The sequence below is a fragment of the Rhinoderma darwinii genome, chromosome 6 (assembly GCF_050947455.1).
Source record: "Rhinoderma darwinii isolate aRhiDar2 chromosome 6, aRhiDar2.hap1, whole genome shotgun sequence".
Taxonomy (NCBI): Eukaryota; Metazoa; Chordata; class Amphibia; order Anura; family Rhinodermatidae; genus Rhinoderma; species Rhinoderma darwinii.
The window spans coordinates 75,621,000-75,642,913 of NC_134692.1; the positions used below are offsets into that span (position 1 = coordinate 75,621,000).

General features: G+C 40.7%; 1 protein-coding gene across 1 annotated transcript in view; it reads left to right on the forward strand.

The window, feature by feature from the left end:
- Positions 1–21,914, forward strand: part of DNAH7 (dynein axonemal heavy chain 7) — a 533,102-nt gene that overhangs the window by 56,371 nt on the left and 454,817 nt on the right. Inside the window, exon 9 of the mRNA XM_075829965.1 lies at positions 2,626–2,745. Within this exon, the coding sequence (XP_075686080.1) occupies positions 2,626–2,745 (120 nt within the window). The remainder of the gene's footprint in view (positions 1–2,625; positions 2,746–21,914) is intronic.

Sequence of the window (21,914 nt, forward strand, 5' to 3'; positions counted from 1 at the left end):
GATGTGTGGCACTATCTACAGGGGGGTGTGACACTATCTACAGAAGACACTGTAGAATTATCTATATGGGGAACTATCTACAGAGGGCACTGTGGCATTACCCCTACTCTGTGGTAAGCCCCTAACACAACTGTCCATATATGGACAGTGACATCAGGAGCTTTCCCTGGACTGGAGTCCCAGGACAGAGCCTCTATTAGTGCTCTGCCCTGGGATTCCTACTCTGGGATTAAGCCTCTGACATCACTGTCCAAATATGAACATGGACAGTGATATCAGGGGCTCCTCCTGGAGTGGAATCCCCGGCAAGAGCATTCCATCGACCACATGCCACCGCTCTCAATGGCTATCGTGGTGCACAGCAAGACAGCAATGGAGGCTAGAATGGAGGTCTATCTTCTTCTGCGATGAGTCCCGCTTTTGTCCTGGATGCAATGATAGCCGGAGATTGGTCTGGGGACCACATGGGAAACACCATGAAGAAGCCTTCACATGGGAACATCACACCGGTTCTACTCCCGGAATTATACACTACACTAACAGCTCGGCGTTACATTGATTTGGCCATGGAATCAGTGGTACGGCCATTTCTGCAAAGTTTCCCTGAAACCGTTTTTCAACAGGACAACACCAGACAACATGTTGCTCGTGCTACTGTGAGCAGCCTGCGTGGCCTAAACATACTTCCATGGCCTGCAGCGTCTCCGAACTTGTATCCCATCGAGCACATCTGAGACATCGTTGGTCGGCAATTGCAAAGGGAGCGGCCTGCAGCCAATCTTGAAGATTTGCGTGCCCAATTACATTCAGCGTGGCATAACATTCCTCAGACAACCATTAATAACCTCATTGATAGCATGCCAAGGGCGTGTAAGTTAGTGTATTTATGCACTTTTCGCTCAAACTCAATATTGAATAAATCAATGTGTTTGGAATATTTTATTTCCATTTTTCTACCATTTGCATATCATTAACATGTCTATTGATCCTGTAATTTCAACAATTGCAGCAGCAAGGGGTTAAATTAGTGTTTCAATTAGCAGTCTGCAGCCAGCACAGTATTTTTCTATAACTTCTTCAGTTAGACGAACGATAATATTAGTGGTGTCATTTCAGTTTTGTGTATAATGTTGGTCACTGCAAAGATTTCTGGACCGCAGATGTATAGATGTGTTGCTTTGTTAAAACACCCAAAATGTACTACACAACAAGGTGCTGTGTACAATAGAGACCAATGTATTCAGCTCTCTAGCCAGCACATCTATACCCCCCCTCCAAAACTTCAGAATCGATGTTAAATCCAAAATTAACTCAGTAAACACTTTACACAATACCCACGCTTAATTGTACTGCACTATTCATACACTATTCTGTCAGCCAACACCTCCCCTTCCATTTGAATCTTTCTGGATTTCCTAGAAAAAAAAATTGCATGCAAAAACTGTACAAGAACTGCACTGCGTGAACACAGCCATACCAATTAGGTGCAGTTTATTTTATGCTTTACTTTGTTTTTAAACATTTTGAAGTACCCTATATAGTGAGGCTTTATTCAGACGAACGGAAAAAACTTCCGAGCAACGCGCGTGATTTGCACGCGCGTTGCACGGACCTATATTAGTCTATGGGGCCGTACAGACATGTCCGTGATTTTTACTCAGCGTGAGTCCGCTGAAAAAAAGTCACGACGTGTCCGTTCTTTCGTCGTTTTGCGCGAATCACGCACCCATTGAAGTCAATGGGTGCGTGAAAACCATGCATGCCGCACGGAAGCACTTCCGTGCGAACTGCGTGATTCGCGCAACAGCTGTCAAAAGGATGAATGTAAACAGAAAAGCACCATGTGCTTTTGTTTACAAACATCCAAATGGAGTGTCATAATGATGGCGGCTGCGCGAAAAGCACGCAGCCGCGCATCATATACTGATGCCCCACGGAGCTGTTAAGTGGTTTTTGCGCACGCAAAACACTGCGTTTTTGCGTGCGCAAAAACACCACGCTCGTGTCAGTGATGCCTTAGTGTGGTGAAGACTATAAATGCATTCAGGTTTTAAAGCAACTGATGACTAAGGGCGGATTTACACAAATGTGTAATACGTCCGTGGAACGCGCCTGCTTTTCACGCGCGTCGCACGGACCTATGTTAGTCTATGGGGCCGGGCAGACAGTCCGTGATTTTTGCGCAGCGTGAGTCCGCTGCGTAAAACTCACGACATGTCCTATCTTTCTGCATTTTTCGTGCATCACGCACCCATTGAAGTCAATGGGTATGTGAAAATAACGCGCACCACACGGAAGCACTTCTGTGGGACGCGCGTGATTCGCGCAACAGCAGTAAAAGTATGAATGTAAACAGAAAAGCACCACGTACTTTTCTGTTTACAAACAGAGTGTCATAATGATGGCGGCTGCGCGAAAAGCACGCAGCCACGCATCATACGAAGCTGACACACGGAGCTGTGTTAAGTGCCTTTTGCGCGCACAAAACGCAGCGTTTTTTGCGCGTGCAAAACACACACGCTCGTGTAAATCTGCCCTAAATCTCATGTAAAGCATTCCAGTGATGATATAATAAACATAAAGTAGAAAATAATTTTTAACCTATGTTCTTTTTTATTTCCAAAGGCAATTACGTCTTGTTGATACTGATGAATTTCACAATCGCCAGGAGTCAATGGAGCTATCCATCTTCCAAAACCTTGTCATGAGACATATTGATTCTGCCAAAGATAAATTACTTAAGAAGTAAGCAAAAAAATAAATGTTATTGGGTAACTTGTTAGCTTGTAAGTCCCCTAATACAAATAGAATAGTACATAAATAATTTAATATACTGATGCTATATATAAGAAGAGGGAGTTATTTTTTTGTTTTTTAATTCATAGAGAAATGTATCTTTTCTAAAATACTCATATTGTATGTAAATTCACACACATTCTAATAGGAGCTTGTGAATTTTAGTATTTTGAAAAAAGAAAAAGGTCAATGCTGCAGGACAATATATATGCGACAATATGTATACGAATGCTGGAGAAGAACAGGCGTTAAATCACGCTGAAAGTGGCGCTTTGGAGGACCGCTCCGAAACATCGCTTTCAACGTGAATTAATGCCAGTTCTCTTCCAGCAACTTCTCTCCATGTGAATATGGACTTTATCTGAAATCAGGCAATCTTAGTCACTGCCGGAACTATCACATCTATGGTGAATATTGCATCTTTCTACTGTTAAATGTTGTACTGGATTGAAAAAAGAAAAACGTTTTTTACGTGCAAAAAGATTGTGCTCTCTCATTTATTCTGGGATATATTAGGCAGCAAGTGAACAGTCAGGTTTTGAAGTTGATGCATTAAAAGCAGTAAAAACGGGCCCACATAAGGATCTGATCGACTTTGACAAGGGCAAAATTGTGATGGCTAGACGACTGGGTCAGAGCATCTCAAAACGGTTGGTCTTGTGGAGTGTTCCTAGCATGCAGTGGTTAGTACCTACCAAAAGTGGTCCAAGGAAGGTCAACCAGTGAACCAGCAACAGGATCATGGGCACCCAAGTGCGTGGGAAGCAAAGGTTAGCTCGACTGTTTTAATCCCACAGAAAAGCTACTGTAGCACAAATTGCTGAAAATTTTTATTCTGGCTATGATAAAAAGGTGTCAGTACATACAATGCATAGAGGCTCGCTGTGTTTGGAGCTGCGTAGCCGCAGACCGGTCAGACCTCTGTCCACCGCTGAAAGCGCCTACATTGGGCATATGAGCATCAGAACTGAACCATAGTCAATGGAAAAAGGTGGCCTGGTCTGATGAATCATGTTTTCTCTTACATCATGTGGGTGGCTGGATGCGTTTGCGTATCTTACCTGGGAAAAAGATGGCACCAGGATGCACTATGAGAAAAAGACAAGCCGTGTGATGCTGTAGGCAATGTTCTGCTGGGAAAGCTTCATTCCTGGCATTAGTGTGGATGCTATTTTGACATGTGTCATCTACCTAAAGGTTGTTGCAGATCAAGTACACCCTTCATGGCAACGGTATTTCTTAATGGCAGTGGCCTCTTTCAGGAGGATAACACGCTTTACCACATTGCAAAAATTGTTCAGGAATGATTTTAGTAATGTGACAATGTGATGAGAAGAAGCAAAAAACATGGCGCCACATAGTGCAGGTTACCCAGGTATGGAGTGGTGTAAGAGAAGAGTGGTACTCACCTGGTAACGGGTGGTAGAAAGCAATAAAGAATAAAGGTACAGCTGCTGCCAGGACTTAGGACCGGTGATTCGGATGAACGACCGCGAAGGTTGTGCTGGGTTAGCAGGAAAAGGAGTCACCGCGGGCGCTGCTGCACTTCAATGGAACCAAAATGCTTTGAAGGTTCGGATTGTTGATAATAATGTACGGAAGAGTATAAGAATGAATGGAATTTATTGATAGTATGACTACGCGTTTCAATGCCGTACCGGCATCTTCATCAGGTCATGAATGAACATACAAAAGTCACTGTTTAAATAGCCATGTTAATGTTGAAAAAAAACCGCCAATGTGAACGGGGTCAAGGTGTTTAAGTGACGTCATAGTTCAAAGTTCAAAATTCAAAAGACCGGATAAACACACAAAAAACAGTAAAAAGTATGTCATATAATAAAAACAATTAAAATAATAGAGAAAGAAGAGTATTATATAGAAAGAAGAATATGAAATGTGAAAAGAAATAAAAATAATGAAAACCATGTAATTAGGAAGACTTGAAATGTAGTACGGAATGTATCAAAAAGGATGCCGAAGCGACACGATAAAAAAGCTGCCCGGTGTAAACCGGATAATATAGGATACTAATATAAGTGGATCAGATGAATCCAAGAAAATATGATCGACTCAAGCACATGAAATTTATGGAAAAAGATACAAAATTTTATTGACATAAAAACATAACAGGATAAAATTGGAACAGGGAATGAGTCACTCAATAAAAAGACATCAAATCGATCGCGCACCGGATGTAAATATCAAGTGATTATGTAAGCACTAAACATGTTGTTAAAACAGCAAGGATGATGTAGGTATACATGCAGACCTACGTCTAATGGAGCCGGGGTAAGTTATGACAAGAGGAACAGTCCAATGAGATCCAACAAAGATGTATGTATGTACTAGCCCGCCTATATGACGGCATACAACAATAGTTACATGTACATACAGATACGCAAATGCAGTGATTGTCTGAGTAAATCTGGAGGGCTAACAAGAACCCTAATGTGAATGCTGGAGGATCAACATTGAAAAGTCAGGTGTACAATACACATGGGCTCACAAAGGATGACAGAGGAATGACATGAAAAGCTCAATGACAGCTGTCTAACAAGGAGAGGTTGTAAAACATACCGGTGGACATGGAAGAAGCGTGAAAGAGATGTCTGTACCCGACGCGCGTTTCGGCAACTGCCTTCGTCCGGGGTTTTTCACAGATTTTTCACAAATAGCCTTAGGAATAGGAACTTTCCAAAACCCAATATTGATTCTGGTCACCATATTGAATCACCAGCAGGAGGATGCATTATGGTTCATGCACCCGCCTCCACCACCATTACCACTTTACCCAAGCCTACCCATGTCTCCACTAATACCATCTTTGCACCACCTACTAATTATCTTACCAAAGTGCCGATTAATGCTTTTAAATCCTCGGAATTAGAAGGCCGTCTTCTACAATTCCAATCCACTTTGGAAAATCCTTCCATCCCCATTTCAATATCCCCATCACCCAATGATTCTATCTCTTTTTCTGACCAAGATATATCCCATTCCCTACTACAATTATCCATTCATAATACCTCAGCTAACCTTTTTGAATTGTCTCCACCCACCAGTACAGTGAATGTCACGTCGGCATCATTTTCTAACGATGCACTATGTGTCGCATCTGAACCTCCACTTTCAGTACCTGTATCATTCTTGGATACCACTACCTCTTTTTTAGGACTTCCTTCCCAACTAACAATGCCACCGGTCACGCCCACTATCAACAGCAACGACCACCTCATAACATACCTCATAAGTCCCAAGATCCAAACAATCACACAATTTTTTCCCTTGGTTCAAAAAATATCAACAAAAAGAAAATTAGATTCAGAGGAAGAAGAGGTGGGAGTAAACGCAATGCTAACAGAAAGAACTCCACCAACCAACTTAAAGAAACATCGGACCAATCACTAAAGGTCAAACTTTTCAACCTATCCTCATATGAATTCAGTATACATGAGATTAGCCTCCTTAGTAAGGGTCTCTCCTTTTGCCCTGTTTCTACACCCAACACCTTTGATCTCTTCATGGACCTCAATCGTTTTGTCCGAAAGCTTACCCTAACTAGGCATTTTTCTATGCCCAAATTGGTCCCTACTTTTCCAGTACTTATTCCTGTTTCAGAACCCTCCACTACAATTATTCCCCCTGTAATCATTACCACTGACTTAAAGCCTAAATCAAGCTTTTATCCTCTACATCACCAAGGTTCTTTTTTAGAAACCTTTTCTGCTCTCGTAGGGAATGAATTTAGATCCCTTGACAAACCTATTAATACACCTGACAATCTGACCTACCAGGAAAGAAATTCCCTCAAAACACTTGCCAAAAATAATAATATAGTTATCCGTTCTGCTGACAAGGGCGGGGGAATTGTAATTATGGATAAAGACAAATATTTGGGCGAATCCTATAGAATTTTGGATGATAATAGTTTTTATGTCAGATTAGAAACTAACCCCTTACCCATTCATATACCCAAATACACTCACCTGATAGACACAGCCTTTCATGAAGGAGTCATCACCAAGAAGGAAAGAGGTTTTCTCAATGTGCTCTTTCCAAATATGCCATTTCTATATCATCTCCCCAAGGTACATAAGTCCATCACAAATCCCCCTGGACGTCCTATCATATCGGGCATTGGGTCCTTGACCAGTAATCTCTCACACTTCATTGACATTCACCTTCAACCTCTAGTAATTAGCCTACCTTCATATCTCAGGGATTCCACCCAAATAATAAGAGAACTTCACTCAATAAATGTCACTAACTCTATGTACCCCATCAATTTTCTTACTGCTGATGTAACGGCCCTTTATAGTAACATTCCCCATTCCAAAGGTCTTGAGGTCATTAGGTCGACACTTTCCACCAAAACCTGTATGTCTGAGAATCAAACCGAATTTTTAATCAAATGTGTTGACTTCATTTTAAATCATAACTCGTTTAGTTTTGATAACAAATTTTATAGTCAAATTAAAAGATGCGCCATGGGCTCGAGGTTCGCACCATCCTATGCCAATCTGTATATGGGACATTTCGAAGACCAGTATATTTATCATGATCACCCCTTCAAAAGCAACATTTTATTCTATAAGCGTTACATAGACGACCTTCTTTTCATCTGGTTGGGCAATGAGACTGAGGCTATATCTTTTATTGAGTCCCTAAATACGAATAGTTTAGGATTGTCTTTTACACATACCTTTTCTACAATGTCTATTGACTTTCTAGACCTGACTATTGCTTTTGATACCAGTATTAACAAATTTACTACAAGGACACACTTCAAAACGGTGGATGTCAACAGCTATTTAAACTTTAAAAAATGTCCCCTTTGGTCAATTTAGAAGGGTGAGAAAGAATTGTACAACAGACTCAGATTTCATAGAGGAATGCAATCTATTAGAAAAAAGATTCAGGGAAAAGAATTTTCCTTTGAGTCTCATTAAAGGGGCACGTCGTAAAGCTGCTCTACTCTCGCAAGATTCATGCGTCAAACATGAGAAAGTAATTAAAAATAAACAAAATTTTAGTAATAATTTTATTACATCATTCAATAGTGGAAGTAAAAAAATCCGAGAGGTTCTTGATAAACACTGGCATATCCTGAAAAATGATCCTTTCTTAAAAACAGAATTACCTGATAGACCTATCATCACCTATAGACGATCCAAATCCCTCAAAAACATTTTAGCACCCAGTAAAATAAAAAATTCCATGGCACTCTACTCCACTTTGCTCCCTAGGTCTCTTGGTTCTTACAAATGTGGTCGACAGCGCTGTATGTGTTGTACCAATATAACCCATAAAACATCCACCTACACATCTGCAGTAACTAAAGAATCTTTTAATATTAATAGCTTTCTCAATTGTGGAAGCTCGTTTGTTATTTATATGTTGGAGTGTCCATGTCATCTCCAATACATTGGCCGCACTACACAATGTTTACGTACAAGGATCAATAATCACAGATTCAATATAAACACCGGTTTTTTGAAACATAGTGTCTCTCGACACTTTTCCATCATACACAACAGCCAGTTCAGTAGTATACGTATCACGCCTATAGAGCAAATTCCACTTAATATTAACAATCGATTCAGTAAGCTTAAACAGCGTGAAAATTACTGGATCTTTAAAATGAAGACCCTCCAGCCAGATGGCCTTAATGATATATCTGAATCCACCCTTGATTAGTAAATCACTTTATTATTTATCATCTAACTTTTTGTTTTTTGCTGTCAAACATCATTGATTATTAATTTATTAATTTATCATTATATTATATTATATTATTGTGTATGCAAATTTATATTATACATATCCTTTTATTACGTTTCTGGTGATTTTCATATACATTATGATGCTCCTTTCTTCAGTTATACTTTTGGTTATGCTTTTTTATTTTTATTATTATTTATATTTATTTTTATGTTTATTTATTTTTATTTATATTTTTATTTATTTATTTATTTATTATTATTATTATTTTTTTACCCATGACATATTGCTCTTTATCTATTTCGTTGCATCACCAAATACATTTTCCGGCTTTGCCGACTTTACAGTTTACTGTATCTCTTATATATATCCCTATTTTATACATAACCCGTTTACCACGTTACCGGTTAATTTCTTACACATTTTTGATGCTCCCCCCCTCAGATATATTTTTCATTACGTTTCCTTTTTGAATTTCATTCATGACATATTGCTCTCTCTTAATTTCGTTGGGTCATCAATTACAATTTATCGGCTTTGCCGACTTTGTTTTAATCTATAAGGCTATTACCTCTCTGGCATTTCCCGACAGTTCTGTTAGTTTGTGTACTTTTACAATTTTTTATAATGTAATTCGTATTGAAATATTCTAACTATGAAAATAATTTTTTCCATTGCCGATGTATTTCCTTCTTTACCTTTTATCTTTTTTATTTTTAGCATACTTTGTATATAGTGTTATATATTCAAACGTACTATACAATTTTGGCTTTTTAATATTTCTGAAATCTAGCTTGCCTTTGACTAGTGTTTTTTATAATTTTATTTTCACAATTCCTTATATGCATATTGCTGTTTTGGAATTATTGCCGACATTATGGCTATCACTCTAAAACTATATTTTTGGAACATAAAGGTTAGAACCTTTATACCACACACCATATATGTAGCCCATATTTATATCTGCATCCACTTATATTAGTATCCTATATTATCCGGTTTACACCGGACAGCTTTTTTATCGTGTCGCTTCGGCATCCTTTTTGATACATTCCGTACTACATTTCAAGTCTTCCTAATTACATGGTTTTCATTATTTTTATTTCTTTTCACATTTCATATTCTTCTTTCTATATAATACTCTTCTTTCTCTATTATTTTAATTGTTTTTATTATATGACATACTTTTTACTGTTTTTTGTGTGTTTATCTGGTCTTTTGAATTTTGAACTTTGAACTATGACGTCACTTAAACACCTTGACCCCGTTCACATTGGCGGTTTTTTTTCAACATTAACATGGCTATTTAAACAGTGACTTTTGTATGTTCATTCATGACCTGATGAAGATGCCGGTACGGCATTGAAACGCGTAGTCATACTATCAATAAATTCCATTCATTCTTATACTCTTCCGTACATTATTATCAACAATCCGAACCTTCAAAGCATTTTGGTTCCATTGAAGTGCAGCAGCGCCCGCGGTGACTCCTTTTCCTGCTAACCCAGCACAGTAATGTGACAAAGAGTTTAAGATGTTGACTTGCCCTCCAAATTCTCTAGATCTCAATTCGATCAAGCATCTTTGGGCATGTGCTGAAAAAACAAATTCGATTCATATGGACCCCAACTTACAGGACTTAAAGAGGCTCTGTCACCAGATTTTGCAACCCCTATCTGCTATTGCAGCAGATAGGTGCTGCAATGTAGATTACAGTAACGTTTTTATTTTTAAAAAACGAGCATTTTTGGCCAAGTTATGACCATTTTTGTAGTTATGCAAATGAGGCTTGCAAAAGTCCAAGTGGCTGTGTTTAAAAGTAAAAGTCCAAGTGGGCGTGTATTATGTGCGTACATCGGGGCGTTTTTAATACTTTTACTAGCTGGGCGTTCTGATGAGAAGTATCATCCACTTCTCTTCAGAACGCCCAGCTTCTGCCAGATCACGCTGTGACGTCACTCACAGGTCCTGCATCGTGTCGGCCACATCGGCACCAGAGGCTACAGTTGATTCTGCAGCAGCAACAGCGTTTGCAGGTAAGTAGCTACATCGACTTACCTGCTAACGCCGATGCTGCTGCAGAATCAACTGAAGCCTCTGGTGCCGATGTGTCCTCGCTCGTCTGACACGATGCAGGACCTGTGAGTGACGTCACAGCGTGATCTGGCAGAAGCTGGGCGTTCTGAAGAGAAGTGGATGATACTTCTCGTCAGAGCGCCCAGCTAGTAAAAGTATTAAAAACGCCCCGATGTACACACATAATACACGCCCACTTGGACTTTTACTTTAAACACACCCACTTGGACTTTTGCAAGCCTCATTTGCATAACTACAAAAATGGTCATAACTTGGGGCCAATTATTAATTAATTTAGATCCATAAACTTACAGTTTACAATCTCTCCATGTAGCCAGCGTGTAGTGTTCGTGCGTATCCACTGCGCTTGCTCCAAAATGGCGTCGAAACTGGATATTAGATCCGGTGGAACTCATCGTGCAGCGCAATCGCTACTGCGCATGCGTGGAGACGGAACTTGCGTTCCAGTCCCATTGCGCAGGCGCAAGTGGCGATAAAAGGTATGAAGTATATACACTGTGCAGAATTTAACCCCATATGTAGTCCAGAAGATCACATCTGAATAAAACTACCCAGATTGAAATATTTAGAATTTATTGGTAGAAAAAGGCATAGGTTTGTAGACAAAAGAGTCTATATACTATTGACACCCCATTAAAAGATAATGTGACTGTAGTCACCAATGGGATTAAATAGAATAAGCCATATTGGAATAAAAAATTAATGATCTCCGACGGACATTCTGACAAAGACATATGTCATATATATATAAATGTATATTTATTATTCATGGGGTACTAATCAATAAAAGGGTAACAGATACACAATATGATAGAACCATACACCAGGCTAGATAGAATTATATATGGATTTGTGAACATTAGATACACTACAATGCTGTAATCAATACTGGATATAAAAATATAAAGATAGACAATTCCATATGGGACTCAAATGGTCACAATAAATCGGCCTCTGCTGCTTATCAAAATCCTTCATGGTGTTTGACAAATCCATGTGTTTCTAAAAAGTGTAAAAAAAAAACAAATGACCATATAATATTCACAATCAAAGATTTTTTTTAAAAATGTATACATGAGAGAGAAATCAAAATAGGACTTCAACCTATCCATATATAAAGAACAAACTATACCAATCGGGAACATAAACCCATCGTACCCCCCAGATTCTCCAGGCAAGTTACCCCCTACTATATTAAATATGGGGGCCACAAGGATATTCTATATTAAGCCCCTTAGGAGACATAGTTTCCAACTTATAGATCCACTCTAGCTCTTTTTTTCTTAAGAGCCAAACCCCTGTCACCACCACGTCTCATTTGAGGTACAGAATCAATGATTCTGAATCTCCGCTGTGACAAGCTATGATTTTTCTCACAAAAGTGTCTTGATACTGGTAAATCCTGCCTCTTTGTTTTGATGTTAGATTTATGATTTCTCATCCTGAGACGTATTTCTGTTGTAGTCTCACCCACATAATGCAGACCACAAGGGCAACTCAGTAAGTAGATGACAAAGGATGAATGACCTGTAAAGAAGCCTTTGATTTTGATGACACTACCAGTTTGTGGATGGTTAAACGAATCACCCTTAGTCATGTGATCGCAGATATTACATCCCAAGCAGGGGTAACAGCCCAATTTGGGGGGTGCCAGAAACCTTTGACTCTTTCGGTTAGACCCAATATCGGCTCTCACAAGACTATTCTTAATCGTTTTGCCTCTCCTGTAGGCCATCATAGGTCTCTCCTGAAATTCAATAATCTCTGGAAAGGCTCTACTTAAGACCTTCCAGTCCCTCCTCAGGATATCATCAATTTGTGAGCTTAGTGCGGAGAAAGTGGAGACAAAGGGTAGACGAACCTTCTTTTCTACACTTGACTTTTCCCTAAAAGGACCTGTCTGTCCAACACATCAACTTTCCGTCTATTCACCTTCAAAATATAATTTTGATATCCTCGATCAGAGAATTTTTTGCACATCTGATCAAGTCGTGAGGATAATCTGTCCTCGTGACTGACGACCCTCTTGTCTCTGATCAATTCGCTATAAGGCAATGATTTCAACAATGCTCCTGGATGTCCACTGGAAAAATGTAACAGATTATTTCTGTCCGTTTTTTTGAAAAACAGATCAGAAATCAACTTATTTCCAGAGATAGAGATCAGAGTATCTAAGAATTCAATGGCAGTAGTAGAAAAGGACATCGTAAATACAATGGTGGGATTTAAACCATTAAGGAATACTACAAAATCCTGTAATTGACTAATTGATCCGGTCCAGATGAGGAAGACATCGTCTATGTATCGCTACAACCCCAGCACTTGGCTGAAGTGGTGGGACACATAGACAAGGTCCTCCTCAATCCGCAGCATAAAGATATTTGCATAGGTGGGGGCCATATTTGACCCCATTGCAGTTCCTCTCTTTTGCAGATAAAATTTATCTCCTACCAAAAAATAACTCTTCACAAGGATAAACTCTAGTAATGATTTAATAAAATCAATCTTGTCCCTAGAGAAGCCTGACTTTTCAAGATAAGAAAGTGAGGCATCAATGCCCTCTTGATGGGTAATTGAGGTATACAGACTTCCCACATCAAGGGTAACCAAGACCGACTGATCAGGGATCGTGAGATCCTGTATCCTGACCAGGAATTCTGAGGTGTCCCTGATGTAGGAGTCCGCACCAATGGCAAATTGCCTAAGTATTTTATCAATGAACATGGCTATCGGGACAAACAAAGAATCATTCCCTGATACAATGGGACGTCCAGGGGGCCGAGTAAGATCCTTATGGATATTTGGCACGAGATAAAGCACGGGAGGGACAGGGAATTTTACCTTTAAAAATTCACAAAGATTTCTATCTATGATTTTCCTCTTAAACGCACTGGAAATCAGATTATCCAGCTCACGTAAATATATAAACTTGGGGTCACCCGGTAGTACTGCATATATGTTAGTATCATTAAGTTGGTTAGCCAACACACACACACACACACGCACACACACTGTACATATTAAAGTTTCCGCAATTCCATGTATGTATGTGTCCTGATGCTCCCGAAAACGGTAGTATTGTTATAGTAATACTACATTACTATAACACTACATTACAATAATACTACATTACTATAATACTACATTACTATAATAATACTACATTACTATAACCATACTACATTACTATAATAACAATACTACATTACTATAACAATACTACATTACTATACTATTACTGCATTACTATAACAATGCTACATTACTGTAATAATACTGCTAAGTTTAAACTTACCGAAAATTTGCGAGTTTACTCCACGTGCTTATTTTAACAATCCAGTTTTCTAGTTTAAGTGTCGCTCAATGCAGTTTGGCGGCTCAGTTGGCAGCGTTTGGCAGTCACAAGAATGTCAAGATTGGGCAGCCCCTTTTTAGATACTGCCACCCCCCCTAGATAATGCCACAGTGCCCTCTGTAGATAGAGCCACACCCCCTAGATAATTTCCCAGTGTCCTCTGTTGATAATGCCACAGTGCCCTCTGTAGATAGAGCCACAACCCCCTAGATAATTCCCCAGTGTCCTCTGTAGATGCCACAGTGACTTCTGTAGATAATGCCACAGTGCCTTCTGTAGATAATGCCACAGTGCCCTCTGTAGGTAATGCCACACACCACCATAGATAATGCCACAGTGCCCTCTGTAGAGAGTGCCACCCCCTAGATAATTCCCCAATACTCTCTGTAGATAATTCTCCAGTGCCCTCTGTAGATAATACCACAGTGCCCTCTGTAGATAGTGCCGCACACACCCCTTTGTAGATAGTGCGCACTTACCCCTTTGTAGATAGTGCCACACTTACCCCCCATAGCTAGCTCCATTAGGGATCCCTCTAGGAGTGAAATACCCAGCCAAAGTGTTGCCGGCACTTTGGCCGCGGATTCCTCTCCGGGAGGAGCCCCAGACGTCACTGTCCATATTTGGTCATTTACGTCAGAGGCCTCGTCTATCAGCGGAATACCCGACCAGTGCATCTGCAACGTGCTGGCTGGGCTTTCCGAACCAGGAGGAGCCACTGACGCCACTGTTCATATATGGACAGTTACGTCAGAGGCTTCGTCTATCAGCAGAATCCCCAACCAGTGCGTCGGAAATGCGCTGGCCGGGCATTCTGGTCCAGGAGTAGCCACTGATGTCTCTGCCCATATATGTTCTCTATAGACAAGGAGAAAAAAACAAAAAACACCCGGCGCACATCGTGCATCATCTCTTGTTTAAAGTGACAAACGGTCGGGGGTAAGCAGTTGTGCTTACCTTGTGGTGTTGTGCTAGTGGGACAACACCCAGAAGTGCCTGTATTGTCTCAAAGGACTGCAGCTGGTAAATCCGTGCAGGGGCTGTCAGGGCTCCCTCAGTAGATCGAGATAAATGGAGAAAAATAAGGATTTAACCAAGGCAAGAAGTTTAAATAAGATATATGTTTAATAGATAAGAATGCTACGCGTTATGAGATCGGACCGATCTCTTCATCAACGCGTAGCATTCTTATCCATTAAACATATATCTTATTTAAACTTCTTGCCTTGGATTGAATCTTTCAATTCCACAACATTTGGACAGCGCTGGAGAATTTTATCCCCTTTTCTTCTCCATTTATCTCGAACTGCCCATACATGGACAGTTACGTCAGAGGCCATCAGCCGAATCCCTGACCACAGTGCTCGGGCTCGTGATTCCACTCCTAGAGGCAGCCCCAATAAAGCTATCTATAGGGAGGGTGTGTTGCGCTGTCCACATGGTGGGGTGTGTGGCACTATCTACAGGGGCGTCTGTGCGGCGCATCTCCTTCGGCTGGCTCTCTGCTCTCCTGCTGTCAGCAGGCCGTAGATGACAGCTTCAGGGTCCGCATGCGACCCGCGGGCCGCGCGTTTGAGACCTCTGCTCTAGACAGTAAATATGTAGCACTCACAAAGGCTTATGGTGAAAAAAAGAGGGTGCTTTATTGACCCCAAAAGTGCGACGTTTCAGCTCACACAACCTGAGCCTTCCTCAAACAGTTTGTTAGTGGGTATACCCACGTATATAAAGGGTGAGCAAGTGAATAACAATTTACAGTCAGTGTACAATCAGGCAAAATATGAAAATACAGTTCATATAGTGTATGCATGTAAGCATCCCAGTGAAAAGAGTGATATACATTACAATTGTGCATATATATAGCATATAACTAGACCTGCAATATCTTTCACAGCATGCTGTAACAGTCTGTTTTATGATAATAAGTAATAAACGGCACCTGTGCTTATTTAATGAATAAAGAAATGAGGAGGACTCACATATGATCCAGCATGGTAGGAAGTGCTTACAATGGGAGCTTGCCCAGCATCCTAAAAGTGCTAGGTGGCTGAAGCCCCCATGTTACACACTTAACAGGTTATTTGCTGTACATCCGCGGTGGTTTGCACCTATCGGTGTTATATACACGGACAGAGTGCTGGTACATACCTCTGGGCTCAGGCTTCACCCACCTATCTAGTGGCCTCTAGCTTTTGTCCCTGCTCCATGTTCTTGAAGTTGCATTTTTACCTAATCCGCAACACCTTGGGGGCACACAGCCATAAATAAACCTTATCATTGCTTAATATAGTTATCAATTTCTATGGCCATATTGCCTTCATTTCATTACATTCTCTTACTTCAATAGCTCCCCTTAGGCGGGATTCACACGACCGGGTCCCGCCCGAGCCCGAGTATCGGCCGGTAAAATCTGCCATTTTTCCCGGCCGTTTTGCATTATTTTTGCATCCGTTCCGGGCCGGGCAGATCTGGACAGTGACATCCGCGGCAACTCCTGAAGGGGAATCCCCATGTGTTCGGGGATTCCGCTTCAGGAGTTTCCCCTGATGTCACTGCCCAGATATGGACAGAGACCTCAAGCGCTCTGTCCAGGAGCGGAATCCCCGAACACACGGGGATTCCGCTCCTTCAGGGAGCTAAAGTGGGGCTAGCACATAGCAGAGCGGGGAGATACCTCCCTGCTCTGCTATAGTGGCGTCGCTACAGTAGTAGCAGCCGCAGCAGTTGCTAGCGGCGCCATGGAAGGTGTCGCCGGGCCAGGGCGCTTTTAAAACAATCAGGGGAAGGGAGCCAGCGCAGTGCTCCCTCCACCTGCTGTACACCCCGGCCCTGCCACACAGTGTACAGCGCACAGCCATTCGTCCGAATGGCATAAACTCCTCCTCCTCACATGCACTCTGCGCTGTGAGGAGGAGGAGATAGAGCGCAAGCGACGGAAAACCCGGCCATCACTCGGGACACATTCCGTGAATGAGGCCTTAATGTTATTTTATGCTGTCACAGGCTCTGAGTACAATACCTCTAGACATGTCCCAGCACTGTGTGCAGGCACACACAGGGTTAATTTCACAGCCCGGCCTTTGGGCGTGTTTTGTTTATGAGGCAGGTGAGTGTTGCTGTGAGGCTTATAAACACTCCCTCACTCATGTATCAGCACTTGCCCTCTAGAAACATGGCCGCGGTGTATTTTTTCACTCTTCTGCACATGTGCACATCAACACAGCAAAGTCCCATTGATTTCTCCCCTTGCACAGGTGCACTAGCACTTTTAGGGTATGTGCACACGATGAGAGGCTTTTACGTCTGAAAAGACAGACTGTTTTCATGAGAAAACAGCTGCCGCGTTTCAGACGTAAAAGCTCCTCGTAATATGCGAGGCATCTTTGACGTTTGTAATCTTGAGCTGCTCTTCATTGACTTCAATGAAGAACGGCTCAAATTACGTTGCAAAGAAGTGTCCTGCACTTCTTTGCCGAGGCAGTCATTTTACGCGTCGTCGTTTGACAGCTGTCCAACGACGACGCGTAAATGAGAGGTCGTCTGCACAGTACGTCGGCAAACCCATTCAAATGAATGGGCAGATGTTTACCGACGTATTATAGCCCTATTTTCAGACGTAAAACGAGGCATAATACCCCTTTTTTACGTCTGAAAATAGGTCGTGTGAACCCAGCCTAAGGGTATGTTCACAAGTATTTTTTTCAGGCGTATTTCTGAGTGTACTCGCCTTGAATTATGCCTGGAAAAACACAAGCAAAGCACCTACAAACTGCTTCCCATTGAAGTTAATGGGAAATACATTCTGCTGTTCACATGAGGGATATTTTTATGCTGCTGAATTCAAAAAACGCCTCATAAAAAGAAGTAGCATGTCACTTCTAGAGGAGTTTTTGGAGCTGATTTTCCATTGACACTATGAAAAACACCTAAAAAAAACACCTCAAAAGAAGCATCAAATGGAAAACAGCTTCATTTTCAGCTTCAAAAAACGCCTTGAAATCAGAGGCGGTTTTCCCTTGAAAACAGCTCCGTGATGTTTCGCCACTTCTTTTTCTACGTGTGAACATACCCTAAGGATGCTGGGCAATCTCCCATTGTAAGCACTTCCTACCATGCTTGATCATATGTGAGTCCTCCTCATTTGTTTATTCATAAAATAAGCACAGGTGCTCAATGACAATATACTGCAATACAGTAGTTCAAATCCCCTAGGGGGACTAATAAAAAGTGTAAGAAAAAGTAAAATAAAGTTTTCAGTAGTGAAAATAAAATAAAAAAATATTAAAAGTTCAAAAAACTTTCCTCTAAATGAATGTAAAAAAATAACCAAAATTGGTATTGTCTTGTCCGTAAAATTCCAAACTATTACAATATAACATTATTAGACTTGCATGGGGAACACCGTCAAAAAAAAAAAGTAAAACACCAAAATCAAGTTTTTTTTTTTGTTTATATTTATATTTAGCTCTTAATAAATAGTTATTACAAAATTGTATGTACCAAATGGTACCAGCTTGTCTCGCAAAAAATATGCCCTCACACCGCTCAATTGACAAAAAAATAATGTTATGGCTTTCAGAATGGGGTGAAGCAAAACAATTTTTTCTCAAAAAATAGTTTTTTCTTTGTAAAAGTAGTAAAATATAAAAAAAAAACGATATAAATTTGGTATTGTTGTATTTGAGCCACAGAATTTACGTTGTCGTTTTTACCGCACGGTAAAAGCTGAAAAAACGAAGCACAAAAAACAATGGAGGAATAACAGGTTTTTTTCCAATTCAACCCTACAAAGAATTTTCTTTTCAGTTTCCCAGTACATTATATAGTGCTTTAAATAGTGCCAATAGAAACTACAACTCCTCCCGCAAAAAATAAGCCCTCACACCACTCTATTGATGAAAAATAAATAAGTCATGGCGGGGAGTGAAAAACGAAAAAGCAAAAAACGGCTACATCCTGAAAAGGATAATGTATTTAATTTAAAGGGCCAATTATAAGTATCCCAAAATGATGCCAAAACAAATGGCAAGGCCACGTTCTCTCCACATTCTGACAGCAAAGATATCCTTCCAGAACTGTTATCATCCAACTGTGGGCTACTCAATATTAAGATATCCAATAATAAAGGAGCTCCTATTCATTTAGCTGTGCTAATTCTATTTGTAGACACTATTTATAATAAAGATTTAAAAGGATTTTCCGATCTTTAAAGATTGTGTCCAAACGGTTTAACTGCAGTAAGATTAGTCAAATTCTAATGTGTAGCTGAAATGTCTTTGTAAGCCAGTCTCACATGCATTTACATGACCAGGCTCCTGGTGTTAGTCTTCTGCTTGTGGTTATCTACCCTCTCCTTTCTCCTTGTAATGTATGGGATGTCACACATCACATACCTCCTATCTCCACTCCCTGCTCTCCCCCTCCTTTCTGGAGGAATCTCCTTTAACCCCTGTCCGACATTTGTCTGAACCTAAACATCATGAAAAGTTAGTGCTTCCCTCAAAATGTGTAATACTTATGACAAAAAGATGGCACAGTCTCAGAAGCTGAGTCCGTGCCATCTGCTGCAGGTGTCAGCTGTATGTTACAGCTGACACCATGCTGTAACGGCGGGGACCGAAGTCCGTTATGATCCCTGCCATTAACCCTTTAGATGCAGTGGTCAAATGTGACAGTGGCACCTAAGTGGTTTGTAGCCGATCGGCATCCCACGACGCGATCGCGGGGCTGCTATGGCAACTGGAGGCCTAACAATTGCCTCATGTTCTGCCTTGTACAGAAGCCTAATAGACCCTGACGGAGGCAGTACCTAATAGGTTGCATGTCAGTGTGACACTGACTGTTCTAATGCATTGCACTACGTAGGTGAAAAAATAAAGAAAAAAGTTATCTAAACATAATTGGTATCGCCACGTCCGTAACGGCCTGAACTATAAAAATATTATGATATTTATCCCGCACAGTGAACGCTCTAGAAGAAACCCCTAAAAAAACAATGACAGAATTGCTGTTTTTTTGGTCACTTTGCCTTTCAAAAATGTTAATAAAAAGTGATAAAAAAGTCGCATGTATCCAAAAGTGGTACCAATAAAAACTATAGCTCATCTTGCGTAAAACAAGCCCTCATACAGCTCCGTTGATGAAAAAACTAAAAAGTTATGGTTTTCAGAACATGGTGACAGAAAAAATACATTATTTTTATAAAAATGTAATTTTATTGTGCTAAAATTTGGTATTTCCAGAATCGTACTGACCCGCAAAAAAAAGTAATTTATAGTGCATGGTAAACGCTGTCTAAAAAAAACCCCCTAAAAAACTGTGCCAGAATTGCTGGTCACCTTGCCTCCCAAAAAAATAGAATAAAAAGTGATCAAAAAGTCACAACTACCCCAAAATGATACCAATAAAAACTACAGCTCGTCTCGCAAAAAACAAGCCCTCTTTCGACAGAGAAGCAAAAAAGTTATGGCTCTCAGAATATGGCAACCCAAAAACGTTTTTATTTTAAAAAATGTGTTAGTGTTTAAAAGTAGTAAAGTATATCAAAACTATATAAATTTGGTATCGCCATAATCTTACTGACCCACAGAATAAAGTTAGCATGTAATTTATACAGCACAGAGAACGCCACATTAAACAAAACTAAAAAAGTGCACGAATTGCTTTTTTTTTATCACTTTACCCCCAAAAAATGGAATAAAAAGTCGCATGTACCCCAAGATAATATCAATAAAAACTGCTCGTCCTGCAAAAAACAGCCCTTTTATCACTGCGTCTATTAAAATATAAAATAATTTATGACTCCCATAATTGAGGAAAGGAAAAATATGCAGATGTACAGGACCGAGGGAAACATTTCTTCTGCTTCAAGAAGAAATTATGAAGTCCCTAATATTTGGAAACCAGGAAGGGGAGGGCTCAAACATATCTGCTGGAAGCGAGGGTGCCCGTATTATACCAGGAGAACACTTTCCCAGCAAAATTCCCCAAACTGCAAAGGTGCGGAGTGTGTACCAAAAGGGGGATAAAAAAGGACATTTATCAGAGCGACACTGGCCTGTGCAGAAAGGAAGCAAAAGATTGTTTCAAAGCGTAATAAACATCCATGGATAATTTTATATTGTTTTACCACATTATTATACCACACTATTATACCCTCATGTACTCTGCCCAGCTTACCTGTGCCCCCGCATTATAAACCGAAATACCAGTAAAACTCTAAACAATGCTACTACTAAGCTAAATCTGTTCTCCAAAAGCCAAATGGCGCTCCCTCCCTTCTGTGCCCTACACTGTGCCCAACAGCAGTTTACTTCCACATATATGGCCTCGCCATTCCCGGGAAAATCCTTTTAACAATTTTTGGGGTGTGTGTCTCCAGTGGCACAAGCTGGGCAGAACATATTTACCACTGAAATGGCATATCTGGGGAAAAATTGCAATTTTTATTTTGCACCATCCGCAGCGCATTTATTTGTGGAAAACAAATGTGGGGTCAAAATGCTCATTACACCCCTTAAAAAATGCCTCGAGTGTTGTAGTTCACAAAATGGGGTCACTTCTCAGGAGTTTCTTTTATTATTTCCCATCAGAGCCCCTGCAATTGTGAACCAGTAATGTGTAAATCTGCAAATTAGGCCTCAAATTCACATGGTACTCTCTCACTCCTTAGCTCTGTCGTATGTCTAGACAAAAGATTACATTAACCTCTTCACGCGCTGCGCCACAACTGTACGTCCTGCAGAGGGCTTGCTTCCCGCATCAGAACGTACAGTTGCGGAGCGGTTCCCGGCACACACTGTCCTAACTGTCCTAACGGAGAGTGTCCGGGAACCGGGAGGTCAGCTGTCCCCGACAGCTGACACTCCAGTCTTGCCGGTCAGCGGACCATTGCCGCTGATTTCGGCAATTAACCCCATAAATGCGGCAACCTATTGCGGTC